At 42.8% G+C, this 26,763-nt stretch overlaps 2 protein-coding genes across 2 annotated transcripts in view; one reads left to right on the top strand and one right to left on the bottom strand.

Annotated features, from left to right (window-relative positions):
- The window catches only part of LOC145351095 (protein CEBPZOS-like), a 652,257-nt gene that overhangs the window by 342,900 nt on the left and 282,594 nt on the right, over nt 1-26,763 (bottom strand). The window lies entirely within an intron of this gene.
- LOC145350629 (arginase-1-like) overlaps nt 11,667-26,763 on the top strand; it is a 53,880-nt gene continuing 38,783 nt past the window's right edge. Inside the window, exons 1-3 of the mRNA XM_080199835.1 lie at nt 11,667-11,883; nt 11,982-12,054; nt 13,589-13,763. Of these exons, the coding sequence (XP_080055961.1) occupies nt 11,776-11,883; nt 11,982-12,054; nt 13,589-13,763 (356 nt within the window). The 5' untranslated portion in view covers nt 11,667-11,775. The remainder of the gene's footprint in view (nt 11,884-11,981; nt 12,055-13,588; nt 13,764-26,763) is intronic.

Below are 26,763 nucleotides of genomic sequence, written 5' to 3' on the forward strand. Positions count from 1 at the left end.
GGATGGGGAGGAGTTTGTTAGGTGTGATCAGGAAGGTTTCCTGACACAGTACGTGGATAAGCCTACGAGAGGAGAGGCTGTACTTGACCTGGTACTGGCGAATGAACCAGGACAGGTGACGGATCTCTCGGTAGGAGAGCATCTTGGGAATGGTGATCATAATTCTATCTCCTTCACAATTGCATTGGAACGAGATAGGATCAGGCAGGCTAGGAAGGTGTTTGTCTGGAGTAAGGGGAAATATGAAGACGTCAGGAAGTTAATTGGACAAATAAACTGGAAGGAGGCATTCTTGGGGAAAAGTACAGAAGGAAGGTGGCGGATATTCAAGGAATGTTTGTCTGGAGCTCTGCACGACAACGTTCCGATGAGACAAGGAGGTTTTGGTAGGTCGCGGGAACCGTGGTGCACGAAGGCTGTGGTGAACCTAGTCAGGAGGAAAAGGAAGGTGTACAAAAGGTTCAGGGAGCTAGGAGATGTTAAGGATCTAGAGGAGTATAAGGATTGTAAAAAGGAGCTTAAAAGGGAAATTAGGAGAGCCAGAAGGGGTCATGAGAAGGCCTTGGCAGGTAAGATTAAGGAGAATCCCAAGGCCTTCTATAAATATGTGAAAAGTAAAAGGATGAGAAGGGATAGGACCTATAAAAGGTGAAAGGTCTGTGTGGAACCGGAAGAAATGGCAGAGGTGCTGAATGAGTACTTTGCCTCAGTATTCACGGTGGAAACTGATCTGGGAGATTTTGCTACAGGTTTGCAGCAAATGGAAAAGATTGAGTATGTGGATATTAAGGAAGAGGATGTGTTAGAACTTTTGAATTCTATCAAGATAGATAAATCGCTGGGACCAGATGGGATGTACCCCAGGTTACTGTGGGAGGTGAGGGAGGTGATTGCAGAGCCCCTGGCGATGATCTTTGCATCGTCAATGGAGACGGGAGAGGTTCCGGAGGATTGCGGATGTGGTTCCTATTTTCAAGAAAGGGAACAGAGTTAGCCCGGGAAATTACCGACCGGTGAGTCTGACCTCAGTGGTTGGTAAGCTGATGGAGAGGCTTCTGAGGGACAAGATTTATGAGCATTTGGAGAGGTTTGGCATGATCAGAAATAGCCAGCATGGTTTTGTTAAGGGCAGGTCGTGCCTTACGAGCCTAGTTGAGTTCTTTGAAAATGTGACTGAACACATTGATGAAGGAAGAGCAGTGGACGTGGTGTACATGGACTTCAGCAAGCCGTTTGATAAGGTCCCCCATGCAAGACTTCTTGAGAAGGTGAGAGGGCATGGGATCCAAGGGGCTTTGGCCTTGTGGATCCAGAACTGGCTTGCCTGCAGAAGGCAGAGAGTGGTTGTGGATGGGTCTTTTTCTGCATGGAGGTCAGTCACCAGTGGAGTGCCCCAGAGATCTGTCCTAGGACCCTTGCTGTTTGTCATTTTCATAAATGACATAGATGAGGAAGTGGAGGGATGGGTTAGTAAGTTCGCCGATGACACGAAGGTCGGTGGTGTTGTGGATGGTCTGGAAGGATGTCAGAAGTTGCAGCAGGACATAAATAGGATGCAGGACTGGGCGGAGAAGTGGCAGATGGACTTCAACGCGGATAAATGTGTAGTGGTCCATTTTGGCAGGACCAATGGGATGAACGAGTACACTATCAAGGGCAGGAGTCTTAGCAGTGTTGAAGAGCAGAAGGATCTTGGGGTCCGGGTCCACAGGACTCTTAAATCGGCCTCGCAGGTGGGGGATGTGGTCAAGAAGGCGTATGGTGTATTGGCCTTCATTAATCGAGGGATTGAGTTTAGGAGTTGGGAGGTAATGCTGCAATTTTATAAGACCCTTGTCAGGCCCCACTTGGAGTACTGTGCGCAGTTCTGGTCACCCCACTATAGGAAGGACGTAGAAGCTATTGAAAGGGTACAGAGGAGATTTACAAGGATGTTGCCTGGATTGGGAGGCATGCCTTATGAAGATAGGTTGAGGGAGCTGGGACTCTTCTCCCTGGAGAGATGAAGCTTGAGAGGCGACCTGATAGAGGTTTATAAAATGTTGAGAGGAATAGATAGGGTGGATTCTCAGAGGCTATTTACCCGGGTTGAAATGGTTGCTACGAGAGGACACAGATTTAAGGTGCGGGGAGGCAAGTACAGAGGTGATGTTAGGGGTAAGGTTTTCACTCAGAGGGTGGTGAGTGAATGGAATCGGCTGCCGTCAGTGGTGGTGGAGGCGAACTCGCTGGGGTCTTTTAAAAGACTTCTGGATGAGTATATGGGATTTAATGGGATTGGGGGTTATAGATAGGTCTATGGATTGGTAGGTATTGATGTGATCGGCGCAACTTGTGGGCCGAAGGGCCTGTTTGTGCTGTAGTGTCCTATGTTCTATCTCTTTAACCCGTGATTAGTGCTCCTTCCACTCACATTGTCGGCCACTTTAAAACTTGAATAGCAGATTAGGTGTAAAGATTCGCATTCTAATCAGTGATCTGTAAACTGTCTGTGCTTTATATGCTCTGTCTGAGGCCAGAACTCTCCATTCACCTGACGAAGAGTTTAACCTCGAAAGCTTGTGAGTTTACTATCAAATAAATTGGTTGGACTTAAACCTGGTGTTGTCAGACTTCTTACAGACTCAATGCCTTGCAGCCAATTTACTCTTGAATGAATGTTAAGTGGCTGTAGACGGGATATCTGCTCCTCACTCTGGACAAACACCCACCTTGGAGACCCCTCTACCGCGGCTACGTTCGCTGCCAGGTGTCCCTAGAGAGGGAGCACGTGGTGTCCGCGGGCACAGTCGACGCCTTCCGTGCACGCTGGGCACCGCAGGGGCTGAGGTGTGTTATAGACCCCAACAATCACATTTTGATTTGACGTGTCTTAAGTTTCCTTTGTACTTTTGTTTTTGTTCGGGCCATTCCCCCTCTTTTTGGGGAGCTGCCCCCTTTTACTTTGTCCTAATTTAATTTGAGTTTATTTACTTGGTTTGACTTAAAAGAAAACCCACCTTGGAGAACTGCCAGCAATCTGATTGGCCAACAGGTCTCACATCCCTCCAACAACAGAAGGAGAAATGCAGGAGGAGACCAAAGCCTAAGTCCAGGAACAGGACGCCAGTGGTGAGTGGGAAATTTTGAGGTGCAGGAGCTCTAAGAAAATGTTTAACCTGTATCATTTTTAAAACTAATAATACATTGTTTTCCTATGTATTCATTATTTTAGTCTGAAAAGATAATGAAACAATGCTTCTTAAGTGAAAAATATTAGTGCCAGTAGGCATTTTATTTTGAATTACATTATATTTTGAAACATTAGTCTTTATTTAACATAGCTGGAATTATATTATGTAGCAGTTGAATTATTTAATTTAATCCTATTAAAAATATGAATTACAGAATACTTTACTTCTGACTGGGGATGTTATATGGAGGGGTCACTGCTTTCCTGGATTTATAAGAACATAAGAACATAAGAAATAGGAGCAGGAGTAGGCCATCTAGCCCTTCGAGCCTGCCCCGCCATTCAATAAGATCATGGCTGATCTGTCGTGGCTCAGTTCCACATTCCCGCCCTCTCCCCATAACCCTTAATCCCCTTGCCTATCAAAAACCTATCAACCCGCATCTTAAAAATATTGAGCGAGGCAGCCTCCACCACTTCAACGGGCAGAGAATTCCAGAGATTCACCACCCTTTGAGTGAAGAAGTTCCTCCTCAACTCCGTTCTAAACTGCACCCCCCTTTATCTTGAGGCTGTGCCCTCTAGTCCTACTGTCCTTTCTGAGCGGGAAGAGTCTCTCCACCTCTATCCTGTCCATCCCATTCAACATCTTATATGTCTCAATGAGATCTCCCCTCATTCTTCTAAACTCCAACGAGTACAAGCCTAGTTTATTCAGCCTCTCCTCATAGTTCAACCCCCTCAACTCCGGAATCAGCCTAGTAAACCTCCTCTGCACTCCCTCCAAGGCCAAAATATCCTTGCGTAAGTGCGGTGACCAAAACTGCACACAGTACTCCAGCTGCAGCCTCACCAGTGCCCTATACAGCTGCAGCAAGACCTCCCTACTTTTATATTCAATCCCCCTCGCTATGAAGGCCAGCATCCCATTCACCTTTCTGACCACCTGCTGCACCTGCAGCTGGGTTTTTGCGACTCATGCACAAGGGCCCCGAGGTCCCTCTGCACCGTCGCATGCTGCAGTTTTTCGCCATGTAAGTAATAGTCCTTCCTACCATTATTCCTACCAAAGTATTTACCACCTAGATCTAGGTGAAAATCTGACGCAAAATGTGGAAGTGTTGTGAACTGTGAGGAGACTGGTGATAGACTTCAAGAGGATAAAGATAGGTTGGTGAATAAAGATAGGCAGACAGGAATGGTTCTCAGCATGAGATATTTCAATTATATGGATAGATTGTGAAGCTGGGCCTATTCTCCTTGGTAAAGTGAAGGGGAAAAAGAGAGTTCACAGGAGATTTGTTATGAAGGGTCTGGAGAGTGTAACTGGAGAGAAACTGTTCCCATCGACAGAAGGTGGAGAAAGGAATTGGATGAAGAACCAGAGGTGACGTGAGGAAAAATCTCTTTATGCAACAAATGGTTTCGACCTGGAATTTGTTGCCTGAGCATGTGTTGGAGATAGATCGTGGTTTTCAAAATTGAACCAGATAATTATCTGAAGAGAAGATTTTACTGGGCTACAGGGAAAAAGTTGAGTTGCAATGAGAAGTCACGATGAACAGAAGCTTTGAGGAGCCAGGAGCAAAACTTTTGCTCTTCCTGGCCTGCAGGAAGCACTCTGAAAGTATTAACTTGCTTAAACAAAGAGCTTCCATCTCCATTTAACTGCTTGGTTTCTCCAGCCCCAGTAAACCAGTGTTAAATTTAAGTAAAAAAAACAGGGAAAAAGTTGAGGAGTGGGATCAGCTGAGTTGCTTTTTCAGAGAACTGACACAAAGGCAATGGCTGGAATTTTCTGGCTATTCTTGCTGGCTGGATCTGCAGGTCCTGCCGGCAGTGAACCCCTACCATGAGTTTCTTGGCAGCAGGAGGTGCATAGAATGGAAAACCCCAGAAGATCCCAACACCAGCCAATGGTGGGCCACCTCTCCTGCCACGAAGTATGCTATGGAGGATGTAGAAAATCCCACCCAATGAGGCCTCCTTTTGAGGGTTTGAAGACCTGCTCTTAGACAAGGGGTAATTACACTTCCAAACTACCACTTGCATGTTAACCAGTTTTATAAAACAGATGTGTTTTACAATAAATCATGTTTTGCGTTTACTGAAAGAAGTCTGGTTGGAATCTTTATATCCTGGAAATAACAGTATCGAAGGTAATCAATTGATCAATTTTGTGGGTAAGGTGGACATTTAAACTTTTGCTGCAACCTGTGAAGAAATGGGTCCAGAAATCACTGCACTATTTCCCATCATGGTCTGTAACTAGGTAAGTCATTTCAGTTCTAGGACATCACTGCAGGAGTTCCTCAGGGTAATGTCATCAGCCCAATCATCTGCAGCTGCTTCATCAATAACCTTCATCCATCATATAGTCAGAAGTGGGGATGTGAGACCAGTTCCGTACTCCTTGTTGTAAAAGGTAGAGTTGGAACTGGAACATCTGGAAAAGCTGGGCATTAGACCTGTTTAGTTTGTGGAGTGGGCCGCATCTGCTGTTAACATTTCTATGCATGCAACTCGGGCCCGTTTTATTATAAATCTTCTACAGTCTCAGAGTTTGTCATGATATAAATATGAAAGTAATTGGAAAAACTGCAGATCTCTCTCCGTCCCTGAATCATTCTCCTGGAAATGTACTTAGGTTTATTAGTTTCAAAAGACATTAATAAATGGATAAAGAAAACAGCACCTGCTGTTCCTGTCCTTAAGCCAGATAAGTCAGTCTGACTTTGTGCAGACTATAACCTTTCTGTCAATGGGGTTTCCAAATTTGACAGATACCCCATGCCCTGAATTGAAGAATTGTATACCTGGTTAACCAGGAGACAAACATTTTGAAATTGGACATGAGCCTTCCTTGACTTGGAGGAACCTTCCTGAAAGTATGTGACAATTGATACACACAAAGTTCTATAGGAGTACACTCGCCTGCCCTTTGGTGTCTTGTCTGTCTGCATCATTCTTCAAAAGGTCACAAAGAGCATACTCCAAGGGTTATCTCAGGTAAAAGTGTACCTGGTTGATACGTTGATCACAGGACCTTTAGAATGCAAATACCTAGAGAACCTGGAAGAGGTCAGAGTACGCCCGAAAAGGGAAAATGCATCTTCCAAGCAAAAGCCACGGGCTATGGGTAGATGACAAGGGCCTTCATCTGATGGAGGACAAAGAGAAGGCCATCAAGGATGCGCCAACTCCAAAGAACCCCGCGAAATTGAAATCCTTCCTGGAGTTAATGATGTGACGATACTATGCCTTTAAGAAGTGTATTTTAATCATGTTTCTTTGCAGGATGTTTTGAGCAGTCCTTGGCATTTTGTCCAAGCCATTTTATCTGCAGTTGGTATTCTTTACTATTACTGAAGCAATATAATTGACATGTTTGTTTTAATCCATCTAATGCAGTGTTCTGTTGTTTTAGTGTTCCCCTGGGATTGCAGAGCACAGCTTGATTGGGATAATTGACAGGTCAGGTCATATAATTGGGGGCAGCTATGTTTCACAAAGAATTCCAGCTTAGTTTTTCAGATGCTGTTTTGGAAGCTACAGAGATAGAAATATCCTTTCCTGTCCTTGAAGACTGGGAGCTACTAGAAACTAAGTTTACTTCTGTTTTGCTGTCTTGAGAATATATCCTTCTCTGAAAATTGCTGCATGGATTTCTGTCCATAGGTGTTAAAAACTGGAAGCCTACTAATTTTAGTACTAACTAATTCTGAAGAGGGTAGATATCTATGGGGTATTGCTCTTAAATTGGAACAACAAAAATAGCTAACTGTTAAGAATTATACCGTGTCATATTTAAGTCTTATAATTGATAAATTACATACTAATTCTTTGTGTTATATTCTAATTGTGTCCTTAAATAAACTTGGTTTGATAAAAGCTTCCTAGGGGTCACTTGGATCATACCTGGACTAAACAACTTACACTCACCCGAATGCCAAAATCAGATGTAAAACTTAGGGTCTGGGCTTACTTCATAAAACACTTTGCAGTTTCTGGCCTGGGCCTTGATAGTGAATTATTACAGGAGGTTCATTCCCAATTTAGCTGTTTTGCTGACCTCCTTGCACTCCCTATTGGAAACATATCAAAGGTAGTCTTGGGGGGCATTACAGCTGGAGGCTTTCCACAGTGTTAAACAGCAACTTTTGTCCTTTTATTTATTGACCCATTTTGACCCCAAAAAGGACCTTATCTTGACACGCAATGACTCCCCTTCCGGGGTTGGGATGGTACTGGCATATTGCTAGAGAGAGGGAACAGAAAATCCTATTGCGTACACATCTAGGACCCTCTTGGAAACTGCATGGAGGTATTTCCAGATTGAGAAACAGGTGTTGGCAGTTAGCTTTGGTGTTAAAAAAAGCCATCTATATGTCTATGGTAGATGCTTCTACATAGTAACTGATCATAAATCACTGGTGGGATTTTTTAAAGGAGATGAGGCAATATCAGCCATTGCCACTGCCCACATACAGCTTTGGGCTTTGTCACTGGCGGCTTATGGGTATGTCCTAGAGCACCGCCCTGGAACTTGGATGGCTAACAATGATGCACTGAGTTGGCTGCCATTGCCCAGAAGCCCAGTTTCGTTACCAGCTGTGGAAGAGGTCATGATGACCCTCAATTTTTTGGCCACCTTTCCAGTGCTTGCAAGGCAAATCAAGGCCTGGCCCAAAAGGAGCCAGTCCTGTCTAAGTTAAAAAACTTAATATTGCATGGGGGATTCAGAGGACATCCCTCAAATGAAATGAGTAACTATTGGATGAATAAAACTGAGCTCAGTGTTGAGGATGGCATCATCTTCTGAGGTTCCCACGTATTTGACCCTTGCCCAGGGCGATATCCAATACTTATGGAATTACATCATAGCCATGCTGGGATTTCGAAGATGAAAATGCTAGCTCGGAGCTTTATATGATGACCCAGCCTTGACACAGACATTACCAACCTGCCAAGAGAATCAAAAGCTACTCCCTTCAGCTTCCTTACATCTATGGAAATGGTCTAGTAGGCCCTGGGTGCAAGTGCATGTAGACTTCACCAATGGGATCCATGCTCTTAATTATGGTTGATGCACACTTCAAATGGTTGGAGATACATTGCATGGGTTTCACCATTTACCATGCTACCATTGAGAAACTACAACAAAGTTTCTGCACGCACGGGGTACCTAAAGTGCTGGTCTCTGACAATGGCAGTGGCTTTACTAGCACTGAATTTCTGACCTTCATGCTTTCCAATAGAATGAAATACATTAGAATAGCATCTTATCACTCGTCATTGAATGGGTTAGCTGAACAAGCGGTAAAGACTTTTAAGCTTGGCAAGAAGAAACAATCTGCAGCATTCAGAGACCAAACTGGCACAGAATTATCCTCCACACAATGACAAGAATCACCTCAGTGGAATTGTTAATGGAATGGAGGCTTCGGACAAGATTGGTAAAGTCCCAACAAGGGATCCAGAAGAACTATGATTCTGTAAGGTAAAGTTTAGAAAGAACAGAACATGAACAGGAAAGAACAGAACAAAAGGACAAAGATCAATCAAAACTGGCAAAACTGGCATGAGGAACTTTAGGCACAGCCTAAGTTGGGTCTCCAGATCATAAGGTCGAAATGCAGAGCAAAATTGTCAGGAAGCACCTGGACCATCTCAGGAGTAGGGAGTCCATGCCACTGCAGGCCTCATTCCCAGCCTTGGGGCCAACCACTGCTAGTGTCAAGCCACGACTAGAAGTTGACCCCACATCTGCCCCTCTGGCTTATGAGGATACTGATTCCGAAATGGAAGCTGAAGAGACTGGTGTCCCCACTGAAGCAAGACATCAAGAGGAATCACTGGCAGTAGCTTTACAGCATTCCCTTCAAAAGCAAAGATCTCCAAACCACTTCACACAACCCTGATTCGGTCCTGCCTCCAAGACAATTACTGACCGGCTGAAAAGCCCTCCATTACAGTGTTGTGGGGGAAGAAACAGACTTGACAGGGGAGGGCTATGAGAGTTTACTCTCACCAACTTTTACAGATGCATCATAGAAAGCATTCTTTCTGGTTGTTTATAGCTTGGTATGGCTTCTATTCTGCCCAAGACCACAAGAAACTACAAAATGTTGTGAACATAGCCTCCCATCCATTGACTGTCTACATTTCCTGTTTTTTACACAGAGGGTTGTGGGGCCCTGGAATGCCCTGCCAAGTTGGGTGGTGGAGGCAGACACGCTAGGGTTGTTTAAGACTTGCCTAGATAGGCACATGTCCAGACTGGAGATGGAGGGATACAAAAGAATGTTCTAGTTGAAGACCAAGAGCCTCAAGACGTTCCTGGGAATTAATAGATTCCTATCGGCCGTCCAAGAAATTTTAAGGCTCACCTTGTCACTTAGGTTGGATCTTCCATTGGGGATCTTCCATTAATGACTGTATAGCCTGTTGTATGTCTGTTGATGTTTATTGATGTTTCCTTTTTACATCCACAGGCGATTTGGTCTGCCTTGTTGACCAACAAGGGGCACACACACGGTGGGTCATGCGAGGGTTGCTCTTGGATGATGCTTTGAGAGTTGCCTAGTGCTTCACGTCCGTTAGTGTACACTTAAACTGGACCAATTGATGGGCAACACAACAACTCAGTGACTATCACTGTCTGCTTGCAGTTACAGGGACCTGGGTCGGATCTCCGGCTTGGATCAATGTCTGTGGGAGTTTGCACATTCTCCCTGTGCTTGCGTGGGTTTTCTCCGGGTGCTTCGATTTCCTCCCACATCCCAAAAACGTGCTTTTTAGGCTGATTGGTGTCAATAAATTGTCCCTGAATTGGATCTCCCTTAATCTGGCGCACATATAATTCCCTAAATCTGCACCCCTTCATTGTGGAGTCCACTACAGGTAGACAAAAACGTCGACGATCGACAAAAGACTTGAATAAGGCTCACACTGAGTGTTAAAATGGGCGGCGTGGGCTTGTAGGGCCAAAGGTCCTGTTTCCTGTGCTGTACTGTTCTTTGCTCTTTGCCTCAGCAAAACAGCCAACATAATTAAGGACCCCATGCACCCCGGACATTCTCTCTTCCAGGTTCTTCCGTCAGGAAAAAAATACAGAAGTCTGAGGTCACGAACCAACTGACATAACAGCTTCTTCCCTGCTGCCATCAGACTTCTGAATGGACCTACCCTGCATTAAGTTGATCTTTCTCTACACCCTAGTTATAACTGTAACACTACATTCTGTACTCTCTTGTTTCCTTCTCTATGAACAATATGCTTTGTCTGCAGAGCGAGCAAGAAACAATACTTTTCATTGTATGCTAATACATATGATGATAATAAATCAGATCAAATCAAGATGAACTAAACAGGTACTTTGCATCATTCTTCACTGTAGGAGGACACAAGCAACATCCCTGAAGCAGCTGTACATCAGGAATTGGAAGGGAGGGAGGGAGGAACTCAGGAAAATTACAATCACAGGGGAAGTTGTATTGAGCAAATTGCTGGGTCTGCGTACTGACAAATTACTGAGTCTAGATGAACTTAACCATAAAGGTCGTAAAGAAAGTGACTAATGAGATAGTTGATTTATTAGTTTTAATTTTCCAACATTCCCTGGATTCTGATTAAGTTGAAAGATAGCAAATCTGGATTTCTGTATGTAATTGTGGGTGCACTTTGGAAATTGTTGTCTGATTTATTAACGTAAATTCAGACCTTTATAAAAAAAATTACTTGCAAGGATGAGAGTCGCTGGCTAGGCCAGCATTTATTATCCATCCCTAATTACTCTTATAAGGTGGTGGTGAGCATTCATCTTGAACTTCACCTTGGCACACCTGCTGTCACTGTGCGTCAGTGGAATGACTGTTGCGATTCCAAGGCCAATGTTCTTACAACATCCTCAACTCTGCCTTTTATATTATTTTCTCCAGTAATATTCTTGCTCCTTCCAACTCTGATCATTGAACGACATCAGTGTTGGAGCAATTGTAGTTTCCTTTAATGAAAGGTCACCAATCTGAAACATTAACTGTGTTCCTTTTTTCCCAGATGTTGCCTGACTGGCTGACCATTTGCAGTATTTCTGATTTTCAGCCACCACATTATTTTGCTTTGATTTTACGATGTTGATTGGCTATAAGCAACCATTGGTCATACTTACAACAAAGAACTGGTATGACATAGTTTTATGTCACGTTTTAACACAGGATCCTTACTCCAAATGTCACACCTCGCTACTAAACATTGCCAGACCCGAGAAGTTGTTACAGTCTTCTCTGTTTTGTATATATTTATATATTTCATGAACCTGATTGGCAATCATATAATTAATGTTGAGCGGGGCGGGATTTTCAGATTATAACCTCCGTGTTGCTGTGACTCATCCATATCTGTGATGCTGTTGCATCGTGCGCAGATTTAAGTAATAATTTGGAGTATGTGTGCTTCTGCCTCAGTTGTCCCCATCAACGATAAAGCTCTCTTGTTCTGCTAGAGGATATCTGAGTTAATCGAATTATAATCTGGGAATAGTAAATGATTCACCGCAGAGGAATTATTAATAGTTGCCTGAGGTTTGTCTGTTAGAAAGCAAGATGTTGTCTGGAAAGAGTTTGGTTCTTTTGAACCGTGGCGTCAGAATGGTCAATAGAAGATTTAAACACAAGATCGGGATCCTTGGAGCACCATTATCGAGAGGACAGGTACGCTATACGGATGCAACAGTTCGGAATCGGAAAATTATGTTATTTTAAAAAGCGATTATTTTCATTCACTGTAAACTCCCTTTGCACGCCTGTAGGGAAATGAGGGCGTAAGAATGGGACCAGACGCTTTAAGAAAATCTGGGCTGCTGACAGCGCTTCAGACTGGAGGTAATAATCCGAAAGGTCATTAAGAATGGTAAATATCGAGATTACTCCAAAAAAGAGCAACAAAATATCTTTGGAAACTTCATTTTAATTTTATGCTAGGAATAAAATGTACGATTGGTGGATTATTTATAAATAAAACCACATTTTTTTTATAAAGTCTGACTATTGTATAAGAAATGTCAGTGTAAACATATATCATTTCATTGCGATCAACTGCACCTACAAAGGGGAGAAAATCGGCTCTCGCCGATTAATTTTTAACTTTCAAAATTAGAAAAATTCTTAAGTACAAACACTCTGAAAACGCTTTTTTATTTATTAATAACTAACAGTGCCTGGAACTTTTTCAGTCAATATTAACACAGACCTATTCAACTCGAAAATAACACTATCAAACTGGCTGTGGCTAGCCAAAACAAATTCGGAACAGTTCAAGAAATCAGGTTGTTGTTAACCTTTTATCAGACTAGCAACAGTTAAACGATGCGATAGATTTTTAAGCAAGCACTGGCGCAGGGAAAGAATGGAGAAAAGAAGGAAGGGGAAGAACATTGATAAAGTGGAAGAGAGAAACGTTTATGGATGATGGTACAGGGCGAAAAGATTTATTAATGGATCGTAGGAAGAGAAAATGCTGGACATTCTAAGCAGATCTGGCAGCGTCTGTAAGGAAAGAAAAGAGCTGGCGTTTCGAGTCCAGATAACCCTTTGTAAAAGCGTTGAGTTTTGACCCTTTGACAAAGGGTCATTTGGACTCGGAACGCCAGCTCCTTTCTTTTTGGTTTCAGATTCCAGCATCAGTAGTATTTTGCTTTTATCATTCTAAATTAGGTGTAAATGGTAATAAGTCTTATTTTTTCGAAAGGACCATTGAGGAGTGGGGTTCTGTTCTTTTCAACTTAATTAGAGTGAATTCCGCTGTAGTCTGAATATGAAGATGAACTTTAAAACATTGCTTAACCTGAGGTTATTGACAAACATTTAATTAAATTATTGCTTAATATCGATGATAAAGCTAGAGCTTGAGCAGGTAGATTAGAGCAGGCCAAGTTGTTCTGCCAATCCAACATAAAGGCTCCAATGTAAAATGTTACTGGCATATTTAAATAAATACTACATGTCACAAAAGACACAATCCACACTTCATATGCGGGTCCAGATGACACTATGACAGGGCATTTACATACAAACCTATCAGAGCTCAGACAATTTAGTTCCTCATCCAATAATACTTAGTTACACAGAAGCAAAAATCTCAGTATGGTGATTAAAAATGAGAATGCTGGCTCTTTCTTTTTCCCTGCCTGCAGTCTGAAGTCCATACATTGAACCCCATACACTCTGGATTAGTCCAAACAACAACAGCACAGAACAGCAGTCAACCTGGTACTTTCTTGCAACACTGATGGGTGCATTTTAACAAATGAGCCAGGGGGTCCTTAAAAGGTTATTACTTATTCATAAACTTATACTTAGTCAGTTTGACTTTACCTTCACCCAGCACCCACTCAATTTGACCAATGTTTTTTTTGAGGTTGTAATCTGAAAGACTATGGTGACTTGAAATTTGAAGATGTGCCAAAAGATGAAACATTCAGAACCGTCAAAAGGCCAAGGACTGTGGGAAAAGCAAATGAGAAAGTATCTCGAGCTGTAAAGGAAGTGAAAGCAGATGGTCGGATCTGCGTCATTCTTGGGGGAGATCACAGGTATTTCCTTTTTCTTTTCCTCAAATAAAAACTTTAAACGTATGCACAAGAAAGTTACCTAAAATGCATATCACTATTTCATGCAACTGCCGAAAATATAGCAAGTTCATTAAAGTATGAAGTATATTTCCTATTCATACAGAAAAATGGGGAAAATAGGCATTATTTGATTGAAGGGTAAGAGAGTCAAACTGAAATATCAAGGGGGCAATTTTCCCAAAGTAATTCTAAGTGCCCATTTTTGGGCAAGCTGAGTTTCATGAATTTATGGCAATCTGTGCATCACATTGGCCATCAGGGGATTCACGCTGGTAAGTGGGTCAGGCGGGGGTCAGAGCCTAATCCCACCCAAGGGGCCAGCATTAGAATGCTGAGGGAGCCTGTATGCATGCACAGTTGACATGCACTCCCCCCTCCGCCCAGACATTGATCAGGAGGCGGGCCATCGGCCCTGACCACCATCCACCTCTGTCCCGACATTGCTGGTCCAGAATCCATTCCCCCACCCCCACCCCCGATTGCTGACCTGGGTGCCCTCACCCCAATCACTGGCCTTGACACCTCACCCCCAGTTGCCAGCCCCAACTTGCCGGCCCTGACACCCCGCCCCCCCCCCCATTCACCCATTTCAACACCCCCCAAATCGCTGGCCCCAACCCCAATCAACAGCCCCACCCTGATCGCTGGCCCTGACCCCACCCTCCCTGATCACTGGCTTCCTGATGGCCAGACAGGGCCTCCAAGCACCGGCCTCACCACCAGCCCCCACCTCTCAATGCACAGCTCCCCCGATTCTTTCCTCTCCTACCTCTCCCCACTCCCTGATCTGGCTGCATCCCCAGCTGATCCTGCCCCCGGGGCACTGCCCCACTACTCCCGACCACCTTGGGGGCCTCAATGGCCTCTGGTACCATCAGCAAAGCCATTGCACCTGGTCCCCATTGTTTGATCTCCATTTGTGTGGATCTCCACCAATTATCTTACTGGAGTAGTGCAGCAGGCCAGGAAAATTGTGCCCCAAAGGTGCCATTGGAGATTAGATGAATCTTAGTTACGTAAATAGATACTTTGAAATTGCTACTGGAGTACGTCCTCGAGTGTAAATAAGTTATGATGGTGTGCTGACAAAACTTAATTAAGTGTTCAGCAGACTCTGCAGCAAGTTTGTGCAATCAGTTATTTGGCCTTACATACAGCATGTAAATTCCAAATAAGGCAAGGGCAGAAAAGTAGCAAATTAATCGCCTGTTTGTACATTGACATTATACAATTGATTACTATGGAGTGATGTTCTTAAGTCAGCATCCACGAACACAGGATTGCTTGAATGCAATGAATATTATAAGATCAGGGAGATCAGATAGCATGCCTGTAAATAACATACCTGATTTCCTTGTATACATTTAAAATAGTAGGATTGCTTCCAATATTTTCTTTAAACACATATAAGACATAAGAGCAGAATTAGGCCATTCAACCCATCTGCTCCGCCATTTAATCATGGCTGATTTTTTTTTCTCACCTCCATTTTCCTGCCTTTTCCCCATAACCTTGATCCCCTTACAAGAATCTATCTATCTATTCCCATCTTAAAGACAGTCAATGATCTGGCCTCTACAGCCTTCTGCGGCAAAGAGTCCCAGTGATTCAGCACTCTGGCTGAAGAAATTCCTCCTTATCTCTGTTTTAAAAGATCGTCCCTTTAGCCTCAGGTTGTGCCCTCTGGTTCTAGATTTTCCTACGAGTGGGAATATCCTCTCCACATCCACTCTATCCAGGCCTTGCAGTATCCTCTAAGTTTCAATAAGATCCCTCCTCATCCTTCTAAACTCCAACGAGTAAAGACTCAGAGTCCTCAACCGTTCCTCGTATGACAAGCTCTTCATTCCAGGGATCATTCTTCTGAACCTCCTTTGGACCCTTTCCAAGGTCAGCATATCCTTCCTTAGATACGGGGCCTAAAACTGCTCACAATACTCCAAATGGGATCTGACCAGAGTCTTACACAGCCTCAGAAGTACATCTCTGCTCTTGTGTTCTAACTCTCTCGACATGATTTGCCTTCCTAAGTGCTGACTGAACTTGCACCTTAACCTTAAGAAAATCTTGAACAATGATTCCCAAGTCCCTTTGTGTTTCTGATTTCCTAAGCATTTTCCCATTTAGAAAATAGTGTATGCCTCCATTCCTCCTTCCAAAGTGAATAATCTCGCACTTTTCCACAATGTATTCCATCTGCAACTTTTTTGCCCATTCTCCTAACATGTCCAAGTCCTTCTGCAGCCCCCTGCTTCCTCAATACTACCTCTCCTTCTACGTATCTTTGCATCATCTGCAAACTTAGCAACAGTGCTTTCGGTTCCTTTCTCCAAATCTTTATATTGTGAAAAGTTATGGTCCCAGCACTGACCCCTGAGGCACACCACTAGTCACTGGCTGCCATCTTAAGAAAGACCCCTTTATTCCCACTCTCTGCTTTCTGCCAGTCAGCCAATCCTCTATCCATGCCAGGATTTTACCCTTAACATCACGGGCACTTAACTTATTTAACAGTCTCCTTTGCGACACCTTGACAAAGGCCTTCTGGAAATCTCAATAAATCACGTCCACTGGCTCTCTTTTATCTAACTTCCTTGTTACTGCCTCAAATAACTAACAGATCTGTCAGACATGACCTCCCCTTGACAAAGCCACGCTGACTTAGTCCTACTTTATCACACACTTCCAAGTACTCTGCGATCTTATAAAGAATAAAGAACAAAGAACATTACAGCACAGGAACAGGCCCTTCGGCCCTCCAAGCCTGCACCAACCATGCTGCCTGACTTAATTAAAACTCCCTACGCTTCCAGGGACCATATCCCTGTATTCCCATCTCATTCATGTACTTGTCAAGACGCCCCTTAAAAGTCGCTACCGTATCTGCTTCCACTACCTCCTCTGGCAATGAGTTCCGGGCACCCACAACTCTGTGTGTAAAAAATCTGCCTCTTACATCTCTTTTAAAACTTGCCCCTCACACTTTAAGCCTATGCTCCCTAGTAATTGAATCTTTAATAATGTATCTTTAATAATGGACACTAAAATCTTGCCAATGACTGAAGTCAGACTAACCAGCCTATAATTTCCCATCTGCTGCCTTTCTCCCTTCTTAAGCAGCAATGTTACATTTGCTACTTTCCAGTCCTCTGGTACCTTCCCTGCCTCCAGTGATTCCTGAAAGATCACCACCAATGCCTCCACAATTTCCTCAGCTATCTCTTTTAGAACCCTGGGATGTAGTTCTTCTGGTCCAGATCATTTATCCACCTTCAGAGTTTTCAGTTTCTTCAGAACCTTCTCCTTAGTGATGGCCACGACACTCACTTGGACTCTCCCGATTCTCCTGGAGCTCTGGCATTCCACTGTGAAGACTAATGCAAAGTAACCATTCAGTTCCTCTGCCATTGCTTTGTTTCCTATTATTACTTCTCCAGCCTCATTTTCCAGTGTCCAATGGCTATTTTTGTCTCTTTCATACTTTTTATATATTGAAAAAACTCTTCCTTTTATATTACTAGCTAGCTTACACTCAAATTTCATCTCCTCCCTGATTCCTTTATTTGTCCTCTGCTCGCTTTTAAACCCAATCCTCTGGCTTCCCACTAATCCTTGCCACTTTTATCCTTTTTCTTTTGCTTTTACGCGGTACTTGACTTCCTTTATCATCCATGGATGCCTCATCCTCCCCTTAACGTGTTTCTTTCTCCTTGGATAAATTTCTGTTGTGCCTCAAGGGAGATTTAAGAGCAATATATTGTAGATAAGATCGTCTTGTTACTCTGACTACTTTGACATAAAGTTGGAAATGCTTGTGGGGCAGGTAAGAAGATGCAAGCTGGTCCTGTTCTCCTTGAGATGGATAGAGTTGCCAACACTCGTGATTGATTGAGTGTTTCAAAAACTCCTGCCATTGCTGTTCTACTGTTTTCTCTGCTAGGCTCCCTTTCCAATCAACCCTGGCCACCTCCTCCCTCATGTCTTTGAAATTACCTTTATTTAATTGTAATACTGTTACATCTGACTCCAGCTTGTCCCTCTCAAACTGCAGGGTAAATTCCATCATATTGTCGTCACTGCTCCCTAAGGATTCCTTCACCTTAAGTTCCCTAATCAAGTCTGCCTCATTACACATCACCAAATCCAGAATTGCCTGTTCCCTGTCACAAGCTGCTCCAAAAAAAATCTCTTAAACATTCTATAAATGCATTTTCTTGGGATCCACAATTTATCTGATTTTCCCAGTCCACCTGCATATTGAAGTGCCTCATGATTATTGTAATATTGCCTTTTTTATATGCCTTTTCTATCTCTTGATTTATTTTCTGTCCCGCATTCTGACTGCTAGGGGGCCTGATTATAACTTCCATCAGGGTGATTTTACCTTTGCAATTCCTCAACTCTACCCACAGAAATTCTATGCTTTCTGATCCTATTATCACTTCTTACTATCGATTTAACTATATTCCTTACTAACAATATAACCCCACCCCCTTTGTCCATCTGCCTGTCCTTTTGATAGGACACATATCCTTGGATATTTAGATCCCAGCCCTGATCCCCTTGCAGCCATGTCTGTGATGCCCACAACATTGTAGCAGTCAATTTCATTGTGTGCAACAAGCTCATTTACTGCACACAGTTAGGTACAATACCCTCAGTCCTGCATTGACCATCTCCCTTCTCATACTTGTCACCTTTTTTGTTCTGCCTGATGCTATTACCAGCCTGATGTTCTAATATTCACTGATCCTAGGCTATCAACTGCACCCACTTAAAAATTGAATTAACCTCTTAAAATGACATGTAAGAGTCTGTAGATCTGTGCCACAAGGGAGATTTTGAGAGCAAAATGTTGTAGATAAGATCATCTTGTTACTCCAACTACTTTGACATAAAGTTGGAAATGCTTGTGGGGCGGCTAAGATGTAGGGTAGAGTTGCCAAACGTCCTGAATTGATTGAGTGTTTCAAAAACTACTCTGAGCGTGCCAGGAAAAATTCAGCTAAGATGGTGGCCTTTTCTGTGTAGATTTGGAAGTGTTCAATTGCCTGATTATAGTTAGTTGAGTCGCAGGTCACTGCAATGTCTCAGGTCAAGAGACCTGGAGCTGGGAAGTGTACGGTGATGTTGGGTACTCTGCTGCATTTCCACCTGTGGATTAAATAACCTTTAACTTTGAAATGGAGCCAAGTAGTACACAAGAGGCTCAGGTTTCAATTTTTACTGCAGCCCAATTGATAAACTGTAGGAAACATTACAGCTTCCAGCCAGCAACCAGGAGGAATGCACTCTTAAACTGCACTGATTATTTATTATTCATGCCACACAGAAAGGTTATTCAATTTGAATGATTTCCAATTGATTTTGGGGAGTAATTTTTGATGTATTTTGGATGTTCTGTGCAATCTCCAATAGACTTAAATTGTTGGTCTTTTCTATTTCGGTATCACCTGATGTTTTAGAACAAAACTATTCCAACAAGCTAAAAGTACCTTATTTAAGTCCTGTGCAACAAATCATAAACAGTTCTTTCTGTACCAGCTTTCACCTTTTTTCTGGAGTATTATGTGATTAAGATAGGATCAAAGCACTTTTATGGATTTTTCCCCACTAGTTGCCAGATACAGCTAAAATATAATACAGTAAAAGTTTACTATCTTTTAAGTTTTAGCTCTCCTATGTTCTTCAAACAAACTTAATAGCAAGAGATTTGCACAAGTAATGTTTTTGAATGCTAGAAGAGCAGAGATTTTCTAAATATGGTTACGGCCAGATGTTTGAACTATGGCAGGAAAGGAACCCGGCAGAAAAAAAAGAACTTTGCAGTTGTGGTTTTCACCTGTGTACTTCTTTCTCCACCAAATATGTGTAGTACACAGGCAGAAAAGAATAAGAGAGAACTTGCAATTATATGGTGCCTTTCACAATTCAGGATATCCCAAAGTGCTTCACAAGGAAATATATGCACAACAAGGTTCCCACAAACACCAGTTAAACAATAGCCAGAAATTTTGTTTTAGTGATATTGGCTGAATGGTAACTGTTAGTAAGACCATCAGGGAGAATTCCTGCTATTCTTTAAATAGTACTATGGTATCTTTTACTGCCCTAAGAGGTAGTTCCAGTGCTTCCTCAGTACTGCACTGAAATGGAACATAGGAACTTGTGCACAGGAGTAGGCCATTCAACCCTTTCAGCCTGCTGCGCCATTCAATAACATCATGGCTAATCTAGTTGTAGTCTCAGTTCCACTTTTCTGTCTGTCCTTCAATAACCCTTGATCGCGTTATCTATCAAAAATATGTCTAACTCTGCCTTGAATGATTTCAATTACCAACCTCCACTGCTTTCTGGGGAAGAAAATTCTACATACTAACCACCAGTTGAGGGGAAAAAAACTTCTCATCTCTGTCTTAAACAGTAGACTTCTTATTAAAATTGTGCCTTCTGGAAATGTGAGTACACCACATCTACTGGTGCCCCTTTATCCACCTTGCTTGTTACTTCCTCAAAGAACACTAATTGGTTGCATGACTCAACAATGACAAAAATCAACTTATATTTGTAAGCTGTCTTTAATGTAGTATAACATCCCAAGGCACTTCACAGAAACAGTATAATAAAATAACCCAGCCATGAAAAGTTAATTTAAATCAGATGACCAAAAGCTTAGTCAAAGAGGTAAGTTTTTATGGAGTGTCTTGGGGGAAGAAAACAACATAGAAAGGTGTAGAGAGGAATTCCAGAGCTTAGGACTAAGCTGCCTTAGTCCTAAGAAATGGCCAACAAAGGTGGAGTGATTAAAACAGAGGATGTGCAAGAGTCCAGAACTTGATGAGCGCATATATTGTGGCAATTTGAAGGTGTGGGTTTTACTGAGGGGATTAAATTGTTTAAGTGGTGACCGAGTGAAGTGTTTAATTTAACTTAATTTACTTTGCTGAGATGGGGGCTCTATTGAAGGGAATTATTGGCTTGCTTACCAGTAGATACCTGAGGAAGGGGGCTGTGGCCATGAGAAGGGCCAGGGAATGGCACATCTGAAGAACAAAATCACATCTACATCTGTGGTTATTTGGGCCCTGATGGTCAATGTTTTTCAGCCTTAAGAACAACCAGAGTTAATGGCTAAGAGAGTAAACTCAACATAAAATCTTGGATGGAGTGTCTGGCTGCTAATATTCCCCTCAAGTTAGCACCTTCTAATAGCCACTTAAAAACCTGGAGTTTAGTCAGTTGCAGGAGGTGCAGAAGTTTTTCCTCTCTATATAAGCCAGGTTGAGAAGTAGATACAAAAGGGTAAACTTTCAGTTGAGGAAGCTGGAACATGAGGAGTATGTGCCCTAGCATGAACAATGATCCACAATCCATACTAAATTAGCTAAAATAAGCCTCTACTCACGAGGCTATTTACATCTTCTATAGGCATGGAAGAGCACTGAAGACCACAATGACCATGATGTAAGCTTTGCATTGAGCAGCCAGCTGAAAGAATCAATTTAGTCACTAGTCACAACCTCTGAGTGCCTCAGTTCCCTGCGGCTATCACTGGATGGACACACAATCCACAACATAAGCGCTTGTGCACCAACTCTTTATGTCAACATCTCAGTCAAAAAGTATTTCTGTAACTCCATAAGTGGTGTTTTGAAGAACATTCTAAATGGTGTGAAGATATTCATTCTGAATGACTTCAATGCATATGTTAGGGTGGACAGTGATTCATGGTTCATGTGCCTCAGTCATCATAAGATGAGCGAGATCAACAATAACAGACAACACCATCTTGAGCTTTGCCCTGAATGAAACCGACATCACCAATACCTTCTTTCAGGCAAACATTGCCGCAATAATTTATGACATCACCAAATATCTAAATATTGGCACCAACTAGATAAACCATCATGAGAAGACACAATCTCCCTAGTGTTCTAACACCTTGACCTATCACAACTCATACTGCAACATCCACCCCCCACCCCTCTGGTTAGCAGCAGTGTGAAGGTGCACCCCCGAAAGTTTCATAGTTCCAAACTTGACAGCCTACCACACATCAACATCCCTTGCACAAGTAGTGATGCCAAATACCAGCACTTCTCAATTGTTGCTCACCAAAGCTTTACCAGGAAGTAAGCTGGTATCGATGAAACTCAGAAGATACTGAGCTTCAAGATAGTTGAGCAAAAGATAGGGAGGTACTGTGCAAATAAACACGGGATCGACTTGTGTCAAGAAATCAAAACTGCCTGTGATCAAAACCTATGAGCAATGAATGAAAGGATTAAGAGGGTGCTTGGTCCTACCCTCACCAAAGTTGCCCCCTTGAAGTATTCACTAACGGAAGTAAACAGTTCCGTACAGGGATCATTTAGGTCCAAACATTAATTGTTTCTGTCTACAGATGCTGCCAAATCCACTGAGTTTAGCCAGCATTTTGTCTTTAAATTAGATATTATAAACAGATGTCCTTCTGGCCTGAATGCCATTAAACTGTACTCCTGTGAGACTAACATCTCCCAGCCTGTGTTTGATATTCTCTACAGCTTCCTGTTATGGATGAGTTAGATGAAGACCCCTCATCACTTGAGTTCGAGATGGATGTAGGCTGATTAGAAACAAAGGCAAGATGGAAACTCAGCCAAACTGCTCAGGCACAAAAAGTTCTATCTATTGTTACACCTTTCTGATATTCTCCTCCTTTTCTTCTTTGCTGAAAAGTAGACTCCATTCAACAGGAGATTTGTGATGCAAAAATCATCACTATGCAAAAACAAAGATAACACAGCAGGGGTATATAGGGATATCCTGCTCCTTAGAATCATGGTGAAAGCTTTGTTGGGACCATACTTAAAAGATTGCAACTATTTACAGACAGTGAATCCAGATACATATCATTGCAGTTTCTAATTGGAAAAATCTACTGTAAGTATACAGTAAATGTTAGAGCCCTTAGCAATATTAGCATACAGACGAATTTAGGGATGCAAATCCAGTTTCCTGAAGATGGCAACTCAGGTGGACAAGGTGGTCAAGAAGGTGTATGGCATGCTGGCCTTCATCGTTGGGGCATTGAGTATAGGAATTGGAAAATCATGCTGCAGCTGTAAAAGTCTTTGGTTAGGCCACTTTTGGAATATTGTGTACAATTCTGGTCGCCACGCTACCAGAAGGATGTTGATGCATTGGAAAAGGTGCAGAAGAGATTTACCAGGATGTTGCCTGGTTTGGAGAATATGGACAATGAAGAAAGGTTGAACTAACTTTGACTGTTTTCATTGGAGTGTCTGAGGATGAGGTGGGGTGGGGGACCTGATAGAGGTTTACAAGATTATGACAGGCTTGGATAGAGTGGATAATCAGAGTCTTTTTTCCAGGGTCAAAGGGCCAATTACTCGGGGGCATAGATTGGAAGTGAGAGGGGGAAAGTTTGAAAGAAATGTAAGGGGCAAGTTTTTTTACACAGAGGGTGGTGAATGCCTGGAATGCATTGCCAGAGGAGGAGGTGGAAGAGATTCTATAACAACATTCAAGAGGCATTTGAATAGATACATGAATAAGCAGGGAACAGAGGGATATGGACCACGGAGAGGCAAAAAAAATTAGATTAGAGATGCATCTGGGTTGGCACAGACTTGGTGGGCCAAAGAATCTCTTTCTCTGCTGCACTGATCTTTGTTCTTCTCCATAAGCCAACTGCAAGAAATATCTCTTATTTTCATAGATCTCACTAAAGCATTCAACATGGCCAGTGGGCCTAACATTTTGGGGAAAAATATTTTGTCCATCAAGTTCTTCAGTCTGATCCACTTCTTCCATTGTGTGGATTGCGCAGTAGAATTTGATGGCTCCACTGCTGACGGTTTAAAGCAAAGAATGAAGAGAAAAAAGGCTGTGTTCCATGCCTGGTCACACTTAATATTACCTTGTGAAATGGTTAGCAAATCCTGTTCCCTTGGGTCCATGGCTGGTAATCACTTGCTTTACTCCACTGTGACATTGTCCTTGGCAACAAGCTGTGCAAGGAAATAATCACAACTCCATTGCATGAAATCTTCAAGACTCATTTTTAGATTATTTCTGTTTAAAAGTTTTCATTATCAGGACAACCATTTTGGCAGGTTATGCCTGGTTTACCCAGCTGGTTTAGCAGAATATAGATACTTTTGTAATGTCAATGCAACCAAAGCAGAAGCCTTTTCTGTTCATGAAGGTACCTAGGAGAGTGGGAGGTGTTCAAATGGTCACATCGGTGCAAACAACCATAGACTGAAATTGAAGTCTACTGGTTTCTGTGGGTGTATATCGGACTTATTGAACAATAATCAAATCCAGGTAGTTGAATGTGTACTTTGGTTCACCTGGAGACTTCTGGTATTTGAATGCAGTGGTATTTGAATGCAGTGCTTCTGACAATAATGGTTGGCTGAGATTCTAGTCTGGTAAAAAATCCTAATTTTCAAATAATTGTTGCCATTATCTTTAATATCTAAAACATTATCTTCCAAAGGTAGTTTTTACTTGATGAAAAATTTTGTATGAACTAAGGCTTCAACAGCTAGGCTACAATATTCTAAAACAGTGGTTCTCAAACTACTTTGATTGAAGGGTCTGTTTTTAAATGACGAGTGATCACAAAATCCCCATTTAAATTATAATACAATACTCAATCTGAAAGATTGTATGTAAAGATTGTTTTAATAATGATTTTAAAAAAACATATATTTACTTATAGCTATCAGTGAGATGGGTGTGCCTGCTTCTCATTACACAGTAGTACTTAAATTTTTGAAAAATCTTCCTCGTACAAGGTTAGCAAACTTGGCATACACCCCAACAGATTTGGTAACTGGGTCTACATCTCCATGCAGCTCTCAGCGCTGTCCTCACCAGTGAAAGTCAAGACTGTTCAGCACAGTATATACACTGGCTACAATATGGCACCATCCACTGCCACACAAATATTTTGTGAACTCTATGTGAAATCTCTAGAGTGCTGTAAAGGTCCACGGACCCCAGTTTGAGAATCACTGGTTTGTAGATTGAGTCCTCAACTTAACTCTTGGAGTCCTGTTATCATGCTGCTGAATCTGTGCTGGGTTTCTTCCAAGGCGAAATTGCCTTCCTGACGTTTGGTGTCCAGACTGAATGCAGTGCCCCAGTTCCATCTGAAGGTCTGAACAGATGAAACCTATTTCATCCAGTATTAAACCAATGAGCCATTTGACAGTATAACTAATTATTCCAACCTTTACAAAAACACAACAGCTGCAATTCTCCCAAAAGTGCTGAATTGGCAGGAAAACTTCTAAATCCTGACTGTTTTGTCAATCAGCTTCTCACCCGAATCTCCGCACTCTGTGCGCTGCACAGAACCCAGTCGTGAATATCATTAAAAACCTTGAGTCTGACAGTTCTGGAAATCTGTGCAAGCGCAATGGCCTTGATCTGTCAGTCTCCCCGTTTGCTGGCCAGCTCGATCACTGGCCAGCTCATGACCCCCTGCAGTGCTGCCTCTCCAGCCACCCCCATCCCCATGGCCCGATCGCGGCACCCACAACAATTCCTGGGCCAGTCCTAACCCCACCCCCATACCAGAGCACCCCGATGCACAGCCACCCATCTCACCCCAGCAGAACCCCCCCATGCCCTAAGCGCTGCCCTCCCTCCATCCCAGACCAATCCTGTCTACAGAATGGCAGCAGACCCCTCCACCCCCAACGATCAGCCCTTGGCTCCACTCACAACAGGCCCGCCCCCTTGGCACTGCCCAATGGGCAATTCCAAGGTGAGTGCTGGGCATGGACATATTGCCCTTGGGCAGTGCCGGGGGCACAGGCTGGCACTGTCAGGGACACTGCCCCCCACTGCCTGACTCTCTGGAAGGCCCCCTCGCTCATTCCGGCAGGGTCTCCCTCTAGTTTCCCGAATGTGGAGAGCTGGTGTAAACCCTGCTGGAATGAAGTACTTCTTGTGGGGTGGGAGATTCAATGAGGACCTGAAAGTTCCCAATAATTAACTGCTAAACATATTTAAAATGCATATTTAAAAAGATTCAAATTACTTACCCACCTTCCCACAGGTTTCTAGCGTGATCTGACTGGCTACTGTTTGCCGGCTCTGGATGATACGCATGCACAAATCCCAGTACAAGGCCGGCAACGCGCATCTCCGACCGCGACCTGCCCAAAAAAGTTGCAAGTCGCGATGGAAGAATCACGGCTAACGTCTTCCATTTTTTTAATGAATTATTTCATTTCCTTTACATATAGCTAAACAAAGATGGTCAGAAAGACTAAACAATTGACATTCTTAAGCATTATTTGAAAAAGTAGTTTACAGACAGTCAATAAATAAATTGAGTTTAAAAAAAATCTCCTAGGCACAAATTGGGTAACAGTAACATTGATTTACTTTTCCTCTCATTTGTGAAAGACCCCTAGAGCAGGTCTGAGATGACACTCATGATGGATACACTCTGCCTCCCACCTCACTCTGCCTCTGGGTCCCGCCAAATTATTTTGTGAACTACATGGAAAGTTTCTACAAGGGATACAATGAGTTCTACAATGGGTAGCACAGTGGTTAGCACTGCTGCCTCACAGCGCCAGAGACCCAGGTTCGATTCACAGCTTGGGTCAGTATCTGTGTGGAGTTTGCACATTCTCCCTATATCTGCGTAGGTTTCCTCTGGTTGCTCCAGTTTCCTCCCACAGTCCAAAGATGTACAAGTTGGGTGGATTGACCATGCTAAATTGCTGCTTAGTGTCAGGGTAAATGCATGGGATTATGGGGATTGGGATTGTGGTCAGTGCAGATTCAATGAGCTGAATGGCTTCTTTCTGCCCTGTAGGATTCTATGGGTTTACAAACACCAATTTGACCACAGTGGTCCTAAGATGTCAATGTAAACAATGAAGTTGCTGATTTAGTTGTCTGCATGTATCTCTGTATCTGTCTC

Source organism: Carcharhinus amblyrhynchos, chromosome 12 (assembly GCF_965287045.1).
Source record: "Carcharhinus amblyrhynchos chromosome 12, sCarAmb.v2.hapA, whole genome shotgun sequence".
Classification (NCBI taxonomy): domain Eukaryota; kingdom Metazoa; phylum Chordata; class Chondrichthyes; order Carcharhiniformes; family Carcharhinidae; genus Carcharhinus; species Carcharhinus amblyrhynchos.